This window comes from Telopea speciosissima, chromosome 1 (assembly GCF_018873765.1).
Source record: "Telopea speciosissima isolate NSW1024214 ecotype Mountain lineage chromosome 1, Tspe_v1, whole genome shotgun sequence".
NCBI lineage: Eukaryota > Viridiplantae > Streptophyta > Magnoliopsida > Proteales > Proteaceae > Telopea > Telopea speciosissima.
The window spans coordinates 11,669,762-11,682,215 of record NC_057916.1 but is presented as its reverse complement, the minus strand read 5'-3'; the positions used below and the strand labels follow the sequence as shown (position 1 = coordinate 11,682,215).

Sequence of the window (12,454 nt, the reverse complement as noted above, 5' to 3'; positions counted from 1 at the left end):
GTAGGCGCACTGCAGGGGCAATAGTGGAAAAAATAAAAGCCTGGGCGAGGGAAATCCATTTACCCCCTAAGGTGGGTCACTCAGGATCCTTGAGGGACGGGCTAATATTGCAGTGCTTTGGCATTATTCCTCCATTGCCCTCTTTGAAACACCCTCTGCCTATTTACTGGTGCCCACCCTTTGTCTCTGTAAAACTGAATGTGGACGGTGCGAGTAGGAGAAATCCAGATTCTGGAGGGGGTGGGGGGGTCAATAGGAACCCGAATGGTGAGGTTCTGGCAGCCTTTGCTAATTTTTATGGTGTTTGCACTAACTCGGTTGCCGAGCTTCGAGCATTGACGGATGGCTTGCTCTTGTGTCAAGATTTGAGTCTCCTTGATGTAGTGGTTAACTCAGATTCTGCTTCCACAGTCAGAATGGTTAGCCAGAGGAAGTGTAACTTATGGCAAGGTTGGTACTGATTCCGTGAGATCTTGGCCTTGGTTTCTGCTATGCGGGCTACTGTGAGTCTGTGACAGTTGCATTCCGGGAGAGTAATAGAGCGGCTGACTGGCTTGCCAACCTGGCATGTGATACAGGAGACTCTGCCACGTTTCAGTAGGGCTACATGCCTGTGGGCGATTTTCAGGCAATTCTACGGGAGGATAAGGCGGGTCTGCCTGTTCTCAGGAAATAGTTTCTTTTTGGGTTTTCTGGCTTAACTTTTGAGAGGTCAAGAGTGCTTTTGCTCTTTGGGTTGGGGTAAGGCGGTATGTCCCCCCCCCCTTGTATTCACTTATTCTTTTGAGGATTTTAATAAAATTCTAGGGGCTGACCCGAGTCCCAGATAAGTTCGGGTTATAAAAAATAAAAAGATTGCGCAATAGCTGAGGGTGGAAGTGGAGAGATGTAGCATGAAAGCATGGAATGCCTATAGGAAATGATAAGAAAAAGTCACAATGTAACTATTGGGCATTATAATAAATTCAGGGAGCCACTACACAGAAGTGGCATCTGGCTGGTGGCTACAGGGATGTGGCCAAATGTGGCAAGGTTCCTTATGAGGTACAGAAGGCCACGGCTAAGCTCTTGAAGGGAGGAAGACAAAAGAAGGCTGAAATGCAAAGGACAAGAGAGGAGTTTGAGGAGGCAAGGCTAGAGAGACACCCACTAGCAGCAGGGGCTGACTCTGATAGTGATTACATGCCTGCTGATTTTGAGACAGAGGCAAAGAAGAGCCAATTCCAGCAAGCTCAAGCAGCAAGCCGAGTCACCCATCAAGCGGGGAGGGTTAGGAGAGGACATGGGGAAAGGAGCTGGTTACTCTGGCTCTAGAGTACTTGCACCAAAGGTAGGGCCCACAAGGGAGAGGAGGAAGAAGTAAAGGCAGGGGGAGTTGCCTTTCAAGAGATCACTGTGTGTGAGGGAACCCCCCTCCCCCCAAACACCAGTACCAGTTGATGATTATCATTACATTGAGGTGCATCAGTAGGATCCTCTACTGTATAGGACTAGGGATACCAGACAGAGATGGCTTAAGCAAGTCTGGGTGATTGGAAAGGGAAACTTGGTGATTCCATTTCAAAGTTCTTCTACTTTAATAGCATCCCAACTAATGTTGCTCAGGGACCATACTATCAGGCTATTCTTGACATTGTAGGGAAGGCTAACCTAGGAGTGAAGGGGTCCACTCCATATGAATTGATGAATGTCTATTTGTCCCATCAAAAGTAGCTGAAAGAATACATTGATACATTGAAGGGAACATGGGAGAACTATGGAGTGATTGTGATGTGTGATGGTTGGACTGGATCCACTAGACAATCCATCAACTTCCTGGTCTATTGTGATGGTAAGTAAGACTATCTTTTTGAAGTCTGTGGATGCATACAAGGATAAAAAGGATACAAAGTATATTTATAAGTTGTTGAAGATGTAGTAGGAGGTAGGGGTACAAAACCTTGTCCAACCGGTGATGAAAACAGGAGCAACTTTAAGAAGGCAGGTGAGAGATTGATGCACAACAGCAGGTACTAGTGTACCACCTCTTTTGGACACCATATGCATCCCATTGCACTGACCCCATGCTTAAGGACATGGGAAAGAGATCCATGGTAGCGGATATGGTCGAACGGGTTAAGACAAGAGACCATATATGTCTACAACCATGGATATGATTTACAGATATTGAGGGAGAAGTGCGGTGGAAATTTGGTGAGGCCTGGCATTTCTCGATTTGCCATCAACTCCATTGCATTGAAGAGTTTTGAGATGAAGATGGGTCGTCTGAGGTCCATGTTTGCTTTAGAGGAATGGTGTGGTTGGAGGGAGTCGGGTTCGCCACAGGGTAGGGCAACATTTGCAGTCATCTCTAGTGACCAGTTCTAGCATGTCCTGAAGGTCATTCTTATATTGGAGCCAGCGATAAAGCAATTGAGGATGGTAGACTTTGAGAAGAAGCCTACCTTACCACACCTGTATGTTGCCTTGAAGATAATGAAGGAATGTGTGTGAGCAACGCTAATTCATGGTGGAAGGGCATACCTGAAGATTGTTGAGGAGCGATGAGAGAGGCACTTGATGCATCCATTGCATAGAGTTGGTGAGGTTTAAATGTTTAGTTCAAGGTACTTAAGTTAATTTACATTCCAATTACATATTCATAAGTATTGACAAGTTCATTATATAATTCTCAGCATACTATCTCAATTCCAAGTACCAACACAAGCGTCAATGTGGGATGGATAAATCACTGATAGAAGTAGCGGAAAATGTGATGAGAAAGTTGGAGCCTAATTCAACCATAAAAGCGAGATGCAATTATGAGGTGAGATTTGGTAGTCACTAATTTATCCAATATTTATAAGGAATATAATTACTTGATTTTGTACTAATGCAACCATTTCACATGTTTGAAATGAGTATAGATAAAGATCTTCAAGGATGCTCTTGGGAGTTTTGGTCATGCAGCCGCAACGTCTGCCAGAGAAACCACGGAACCTGGTAGGTACACAGCATTATTTATCATTTTGTCTACATTCAATTCATATACAGATGTACTAAGTACAATCACTAAACATCAATAATCTAATGCAGCCGAATGGCAGGTACTCTATGGAAGAGATGCACCTAATTTGAGAAAGATAGCAATCAAGGTGCTCTCCAAAAATTGTTCTGCCTCCGGATGCGAGCGCAACTAAAGTACATTCTCACTCGTCCACTCTAGGACACAAAACCAACTGGGTCACACACGGTTGGAGCAATTGGTGTATGTGCATTATAACATAAGACCGAGGATGCAGCAAATACACAAAGGCATGGATGGTGGCGATAAATATCTGATCGAGCTTGCCAATATTTTCCAGGTTAACTCGGATGATAAGGATCCCCTATACGAGTGGGTGAAGATCTAGGTAACCCTACCATGGATTAGGTTGGGGGTAGGCCCAACCCCGAGATAGCTAGTCAGATGAGTATTGATGTGGACGAGTTTATGGCGTCTCGAGAGGACTGTGTTCATTCATAGGCACCACAACCTTTCAAGTCTCAAGCTGGTGGAGATGATGGTGACATCGACTGGCCGCATTCTAGTGGCCACACTCGCACACGTCCCCATATGATGGATGATGATGATGATGGGGGTGATGGGGGTGATAGACATTCATGTATGCATGAGAGATGCCACGAGCCAAAGTTGGAGCCAGAGTAGCCGCTTCACAGGCAAGACTTAGTTCAAACATGCCACACAAGATGAGCACCACGGTGCACATGCAGGCTACTCAAGAGGCATGCGTTGCTGATTCATACCACCACCTAAGGATGATAACATGGAGTCCATGGACGTCAATGTTACGAGCTTGATTTACATTCTTGAAGGCTTGAGTATGGATGAGAGTGTTATGCATGGGGCAATGGCGTGCATCATCAAATGCCACGGGGAGCACTGGTTCCGACTATAATGGGTATGGTCGGTTTGGACAGTTTAGCTCTTCACCGTCATTATCCTCCAAGTATGAGGGTCAATGACATCAGTCACACACCATGGATTAAGAACTCGGTCGAAACCATCGAGATATCTCGGTTTCGCAGGTTTCCAAGACGAGTTGGAGGTGGATTTTTAAAAGTGCAGGGTTTCGACCATGTTTCGGTCGAAACATGGTTGAACCACCTTGAACCAGGCCTATATAATACCTCATCTCGACCGAGAAAGGCATATCTCGACTTGGTTTCGACAAAAACCCCTCCAACCAAGGTTTCCCCATGTATGGGAGAAAGTACCAGGTTTTGACCTGGTTTCGGTAGGTTTCGACCAAAACTCGGTTTCAGCCAGGTCGAAACCTGAGTTCTTGATCCCTGTCACACACATGGGTCAGATTTTGTAGACAACATCTCGTTCTTGGCCCCCAGCCATACATGTCAATGCCGGTTCCAGATTCACATGTACCATCCAGTAGTAGTGGCTCTCGATCGAGTTCCTCATGGTTCAAAGATCTATACCCTAGGTTAGGGTATTTCTAGTATGTTGATGATACAATTTATAAGGCTGTTGTGGAGGACTTCGAGTGTTTCTTTCACCACACTATGACATGGCCAGCTTTTGTGGTAGGAGGATAACTAGATTCAGTAGCAGCAACAACATTCTAGTGGTTTTGATCCTGACCGAGACTCGTTTTTGTACGAGTCTAGGACTCTAGGATGGGCATAGGGGTGACTCATTGCTTGTATTGTACTATTGTTTACTCTGATATATGTTACTCTTTATAACAAACCATGTATAATGCATGATTTATGAAATGACTTATAATTTGATGTCTATTAATTCCTAATACATATTTAAGTTGTTTTACTTGAATTATATATGTTCTAGTTCTAAACATTGTGTGGAATAGGCCATATTAGAGAATGTAAACAGTACACACTACCAACTTAGGGTCCAAAGTCAAACTACCATTTTGGGTGTATTTTTTCAAATCTAAGGGTTCCACTATGTTTTAAAGGGCCTAAAATAGGGTGTCCTAGAAGTTTGAGGACCTAATTTGGTCATTTGGCCCTCGAAACCAACATCGAAACTTGAACAAAAAACGTACATGTTTCGACTGAAATTTTGGTTTTGGTCAAAACATTTCGGTTTCGAACCTGGTTGAAACCAGGTTCAAAACCAAAACCTAGTACCTTGCTAATTCATCAAGATGCACAATACGATACTAATAACTGAAGGCTCTGAACTAATAGGTCTAAGATAAAAAAAAAATTCTTTCTTAAACTGCCATTACATTGAATGTGTTCTGAGTCTTTGACAGGCCAGAAGAAACGCAAGATACCTCCAAAAAAAATCAACTTTTTTTTTGGGGGGTGAGGAGGGGAGAGACCAATGGAGTTTTTTGTCCAAAAAATATGGGCAAGACCCTTACATTATTAGCTTATGCTTGAGAAGATTGCATGAAGTGCTATCAAGAGTCGAGACTCAAGACCGACCGAGTTTGTAATCACCAAATAAAACTATATCAAGTTAATGATCAGCAGATGTAAACTAAAACAACACCAAACTTTTCCTTCCAAAACATGAGCAATCTTTTAGCAACAGTAGATGAACAACCAATGATAAAGTAAATATACCACTCAGGTTTTCTATTTTCCTTCCGAAGAAAAAGAAAAATTAGTGAAAAACTGAGGGCGGCACAAAGAGGTCATACAAACACGCAAGACAGTTAAAGCTTGAGAACAGCTTTGAGGCAAACTACAGACCACAAATCATACTTTTAGAGATGTAATAAAAGATTAGACAGAACATACAAGTAGATCCATACCTGAGTGCCACTTCCATTGTCACTTCCATCCCTAACATTTAAACCAATGCTCCCATTATCATCTTCATCATTGCTGCTAGTATTGTTGTCAAACTCTTCAACACTTTTTGACTTAGCAGATTTTTGAGTCTGTACACCACTTTCACTTCCACTACCACTAGACTGAGAAGAAGATGAAAAATTAATGCAACATTGAATAGCAACAGGAAACAGCAGCAACAGTCCCAGTCAAGTAAATTGTGTGTAATTCATAACGACTAGACAAGCAATAAATCTAATAGAATCCAAAAGAGTCTCCTTGATTGAAACTCTTACTACATATATGAGATCAACCTTGCCAATAAGAACAATTCTATTAGTACAAACGAATAAATTGATGGCCTATTACCAAAGCATGCCATTAGAATGTCCATACTAATATCAACAAATGACCCAAGATCTAGTTTCCCGAATTTTGTTCATAATATGAATTTACATCTCAAGTTACAAAAAAAAAGATTCAAATTTCCATCTAAAGTTAAAGAAATAGAAACAAATTAGCAACTCACACTATGGCATCTCCTCCAAATATGCTGCCAAAGGTTTTTAAGCTCATTCTTTCGAATAGGCTTCACTAAAAAGTCAACTGCACCCTTTGACAAACACTTAAAGACTATACCCATAGAATCATGAGATGACATCACTGCATACAAACCTCATTAGGTTTAGTAGTTAAACATATCAACCTTGCTAGAAACCATGAGAACAAGAACTAGACTTTAATGCCAGAGGCCCAGAATTAGTAATGAAGGGATGCAGGAAAAATACTTACTAATCACAGGAATATTCTTGCAGGTTTTATGGCTCATTATCTTGCAAAGAAGACCAATGCCCGATAAACAAGGCATGACCACCTCAGTTAGCACAAGATCAATATGATTGGTCAGATCTTGTAGGATTTTCCACGCTTGTAAACCATTTGAAGCAGTTGTAACTGCCAAAATCCAATCCAAAATTCAGGATGACGAAGAGACAACAGGTATGAAGAACTAAATATTGAGATAATGACTGTCTGGTCACAAAATCATATACAAGTACCAAGACAGCATTATGATGTTACTTTAGTACATAAAATTAGAAATAATTGCTCCAACTTAAAATTCTTAATCCAAAATCTTCATCATAATAAACTACTATTAGGCATTAACTATTATGGAAATAAATACCAAGAAAATACATATACTTTCATAAAACATTATCATAAAAAATAAAAGTCGACACCACGTTAAAGGTCTAATGAATCCATCACGTTCCTTTAAATCATTTACTTTTTGTCCAGGCAAAATGTCATAGAAAGAAACTAATAAACAGAAAAGGGATTTGATTAGGGAATTCACACCTTATTTTAACCTCAAGGTATATTAAGGATTCCAAATTAGGAATGGGACAATCATAATAATAAATGTAAATGGAACCTAGATGTACATTTCTCTTCAGCACCAACTCCAGACAGGGAAAATTTTCACATCTGGCATTGTGGTGGAAGAGCTATGGTAGAGGAGGCTGAGGTCTTGGCTTTGAAGTCTCTGTTTCTTATAAAAGGGATAATAAACTTAACTGTAACTATTGAGGTCGCTCCTAACATACAAAGGAGCAATGTTGGGATCTCTAATTGCACCAATGAGAACTACTGGAGCCACAGTTCAGTGATTAGGACGAGTAGCAAGACTAGGAAAGAAAGAACAGAATTGTATACAATTCAGGGAATTTTTCAAGTTGCACCAATAGGTGACAAGATGGCCTAAAAGAGGAGCGAAACACAAGGGAAGCTTGCTCACGTGGGTGGGCACCAATAAGGGGTGATAATTGAACTGGTTGAAGGGCAAAGGGAAGAAAAACATGATGCAGTTAAAGTTAGTTGGGAAAAGGATTTAAAAACGACTGGCTTTAAAAAGTGCAGAATTGAGGTACAATATTTGTATAGCAGACTACAATGAGTTGGGATACTGCTTAGTGAGAATTATAGGATGTAGACGGAGTCTAACTGGCAAGGTAAAATACTAATATTTAAGGAGTACGGACTGAAAGGTTATCCAGGGGGGCAGCCTAATGATGCAGGACAGAATTCAAGAATTCTGTAGATGCAGTCTACGTAAATGAGGTGGGCTTTGACGTGGACCAGATTAGGTTTAGGTTTAGGGTTTAGAGTTGCAATTTTCATTGCAACTCTTGTTCATGCTATCGACTCTTTAGAATCAAATTTTTCAAAGTATAAATTAGACAGAGAAGTAGGGAGAGTTCTTTCTCTTTTTGAGATTTTAGGGAAAATTATCTGAAGAGGATATTGTACATCCTCTTCTCTTAGCTTTCTATTCTTCTTTTTTTTTTTTTTTTTCAATTGATGACACATGTGGGGGTAATGATGTGTCACTAAAAAGGGAAGAGAAGAAGTAGTCTTCTCTCTCTTCATTTAAGTTGGTGCTCCCTCTTCCCCTTATTATATAAAGTAATAACTTAATATTAGTTAATACTTCCCCTTATTATATAAAGTAATAACTTAATATTAGTTAATCTTAATAACTAATAAAATCCAAACTCATTAATTAATAATCAATGCACATTCGCCAGGTGTAATCCTTCTTTTGGGGTAAAGATAGCAGGCACAGCACAATGGCTCATAGCCTCATACTCTCCCTGACAAGTTCCTTTTTAATCAGTTAACTAACCTGTCTCCCTAACTCTTCATGCTCCGATGGACTCATCTAATAAGCAGCTTGATTTGGAAGAAAAGATCCTGGGATTAGATCGATCTGATGTGGAATGTCCCTCGTGATGATAATCTAGTTGGTAACCTTGGAAGATTAGGAATGCCCTTAATGAGAAGTAGGTCTAGCGTCTTTAGTCACTAGAGCTGTAGAGCTTTAACTACCCACTATATTAATTAATGAGTTTGGATTTTATTAGTTAATGAGATTAACTAATATTAAGTTATTACTTTATATAATAAGGGGGAAGAGGAAGCACCAACTTAAATGAAGAGAGAGAAAAGGCTCCTTTTCTTTTCTTTTCATGACACAGCATTTACTCCACCACGTGTCATTAATTGGAACAAAAATAAGGAGAAATAAGAGGAAGACGATGTATGATATCCTCTCTTTAGAGACTTCTCCCCGAAATCTCAAAAAGAGAAAGAACTCTCCCTATTTCTCTCTAATTTATACTTTATGAATTAGATTCTAAAGAGTCGATTGCACAAACAAGAGTTATTCGTGAATTTGTCGCATCTCTCAGCTGCTAAATTGGAGATGAGCTCTAATCCCTTGGAGGTGTTGCATTTGTGACACTCAAAGTTACTGTTCTCTCAATCCATGTGATGAAAATTTGGATTTGAAATCTCTATACCTGCATATGGTTTGATCCTTACCTCTGATGAGATTAAAGAAACTAAATTTAATTTCCATGTGATGAAAATTTGGATTTGATCTCTCTCTCTCCTTCTCCCTCTCTCTCTCTCTTATGACTAATAAATCATGGCACATATAAAACACACAGCCGCTGACACTGGGAAAAGGAATAACCCCAATGGGAAAATCCATCACAGATGCCTATCGGATATTGTCGACAATTTCCAATGAAAGTCAATTATCAATAAGAACAGCGCGAGTAGATATAACTTTTATTCCTCCTAGACTTGCAATAGTCAACTATCAACTTGGTCTCTCTACTTAACAAAATCACATGGCAAACCTTTAGGGATGGAAATAAAATTGTCACAACCCAAGTTTATTGAAACGGCATGCAAAGAATTTGAACATCTGATTGGGTATTTTTAGAAAATAAATATTAATACATAATATTTTTGAAACCTATGCAAACATTTTACAAAACGTGTCACCGGATTCGGATTTTCATCCAAACAAACTCTCTCTCTCTCTCTCTCTCTCTCTCTCTCTCTCTCTCTCTCTCTCTGATATTCACCCAATATCGGAGTGGATTTCAACCCCAAAAAAATTATGGGATTGGATTCTTTTGAGCATCTTTTTCACCCATACTCAAACATCATGAATCCAACACACCGATATATAGTCAAAGGAGACATCAACCGTTGGTACACCAAAACCCATAATCTCTGGTTGCAATGATAAAGAGCTCTCCGGTTCATAGTATTAAAACTCGCAAAATTTTGGTCGAGATATCGAATATTTCGAGTATCTCGACCTGTCCGAAACGAAACGCAAGTCCGATACGAAAAAATGCAATATTTCGAATATTTAGGAAATTTCGGTCATCTCATTTCGGAAATCTCGGTAATTTCGGTCATCTCGTTTCAAAATTTTCGAAAATCTCGGTCATTTTTGGCATTTTACACCCACAGAAAAATACCATATTTCGATGAAATTTCGGTATCTCGGAAATTTCGGTCAGACCGAAACATCGAAACGAAACGAGATTTAGTACCATGCTTCGGTTTAGGGACCAATCGAAGACTACTAACCAGAATCTTGTTCTTTAAACAACTGTAAGTATTCCATTCAAGATTCTCAAGTGATCTAATTCAATGTATACACAGTATTTACACCCACATTTGTGTCCTGGAATCAACATTCGTGAGCACACATAATGTGATGAACATATGAACAGAATGCCCGGTTCTGTCCCTAGTCATGAACAGATTTAAGGTCAAAAAAACATATAGACAACCACAGCCCGTTAATGTCATGCAATCACAATCATAAATAAACAATTGAACTAATGATGCAACAAAATTTGCAAACATAAACTTCGTCAGGTGCAAAAGAAAATCCAATCACTGTCCACAGAGTAATGCCAATCACCCATTAAACTTATCAGATTGCTGCACAAATTACCCCGCTCAAATCTCTAGCAATCCAAATCAGAAAACAACTCAAACAAACTGAAAAGGAATATAATCCTCACACTAAAAGATTTGATGACTTCCTTAAGACCACGAAAAATCTTGCTTCACAGCAAATGGGACAACTCAGAAAAGGAGGTGTGCAACATATCAAGACCCACAAACTGTTTTAAGAACATGATACACATTCACTTCCATAATGGAATATAAACACACTACCTCAAGTTGAGGATCAAATAAAAAGAACACTCTCTGCCAAACAACAAAAAAAAAAAAAAACACAACTAACCTTCATAACTGCAATTACGAAGCAGAGCACTGACCACATGGCGTGTTGAATCATCATTTTCCACCAGCAGAACTTTCAATGTTCTAAGAGGCAGAAAACTCTCCCAACAAACCACTGGGCTTTGAGGCTGCTGTTGTTGTTGCTGCAAAACAGCTGGAGCGTGGATGGTACCTTCGTATCCTTCATTTACATCCTCAGCAACCTCGTTAACCCTTGACTCATCTTCTTCAGAGAGACCCTGCCCCTCACCCACAACTCCGCCCCTAATTTCCTTGGGCTCTTCATGCACGTGGTTATTTAGTTCGGCCAACCCTTTGGTTCCACCACCACCATTGTTCAGAGGAACACTCCCCATCAACCAGATTCAAAAAGACTGATGATGAGGAAAACACAGGATTGAGCTGGTGAGAAACCCTCCTTCACTCCACTAGAGAACTTGCACATTCCGCTGCCCGCAAGAAATCACCCTCCACAATCAAACGATCACCAATTTAATCGCATACCCTAAACGCATACAAATTGCAAGATGAGCAATCAGGCGAGAAGGAGATATAGAATGAGATAAATGACTAAAGGTCACCACAAATTGGATTTCAAAGAGATTAAACTGCTTCAAAACATAACTCAAGCCTCAACAATCCACTCATACCCAGTGCGAACACAGCAAGACATCAGATTAACAACAACAATTCAAACCCTAATATCTGCTCAAAACAGATAGAACTGGTACGTGAATAAAGCTTGAACAGATCATGCAATTCAAAAGCGTTCATCTAAAAATTTTAATTAAAAAAGAAAAAAGAATTCAATCTTTTATACACAAAAGATTTCAAGACTTCCTATAAGTGAGCACCGTAATTATCTCAATAGTTGGAAAAGAAAAATGACATTCTTTAATCAGATTTTATCTAAAATAAGCCCCAACCGAAAATGTTAGGGGAAGAGAAAAAAAAAAGTATACCTCTAAAGCTTCATTGCTGAATAATAACAAAGAAACCACCGTCGAGCTCGATCTTGTGGAAGGACTGCAACAAACTACCAGATCAGACTGGAACTGGAACTGGAACACTTACCAGGAGCTTTACGCAATTGTTTTCAGATCGGTATAGGTTTGGGAGTGCTTTATTCGTCTTCTTCCTTCTTCTTCCTTTAATTTTCTAATTTTTTTCTTAATATGTTGCAGAGAAGCTTGACTGGTCGGGAAACCACGAAGAAGCTAAAGTGAGAAAATTATCGACGAGATCGAGAAGATATTAGATTATTCGAGGCGGATGACGTGGAGAAAATGGAGGTCTGGAGCGTCCGCCGAGAGCCACGTAAGATTCTAGAACTTCCCACGTGGACAAGAATGAAAGCCATGGTAGCGTCTGACATGGACAATATCTAAAGCGGGAAGCACAAGGGTTCGTAGCGTATCTTAAATGATCCGCCAAATCTGGCCCCGCCCACGTGGCTCACCCCAAGCCCAGATAAAGGTCTCGTCGTTGGGCTGTGGGCCGTGAGACACGAAGATGCTTCAAAACC

General features: G+C 40.1%; 1 protein-coding gene across 2 annotated transcripts in view; it reads right to left on the bottom strand.

Annotated features, from left to right (window-relative positions):
- Nucleotides 1-11,433, bottom strand: part of LOC122657195 (two-component response regulator-like PRR37) — a 29,493-nt gene extending 18,060 nt beyond the window's left edge. For both annotated transcript variants that reach the window (XM_043851927.1, XM_043851929.1), the window contains exons 1-4: nt 10,931-11,433; nt 6,598-6,759; nt 6,335-6,468; nt 5,787-5,948 (exon numbers count right to left, since the gene is read on the bottom strand). In XM_043851927.1, coding sequence (XP_043707862.1) covers nt 5,787-5,948; nt 6,335-6,468; nt 6,598-6,759; nt 10,931-11,285 — 813 coding nt within the window. In that variant the 5' untranslated portion in view covers nt 11,286-11,433. The remainder of the gene's footprint in view (nt 1-5,786; nt 5,949-6,334; nt 6,469-6,597; nt 6,760-10,930) is intronic.
- Between the last annotated feature and the right edge of the window lie 1,021 nt (nt 11,434-12,454).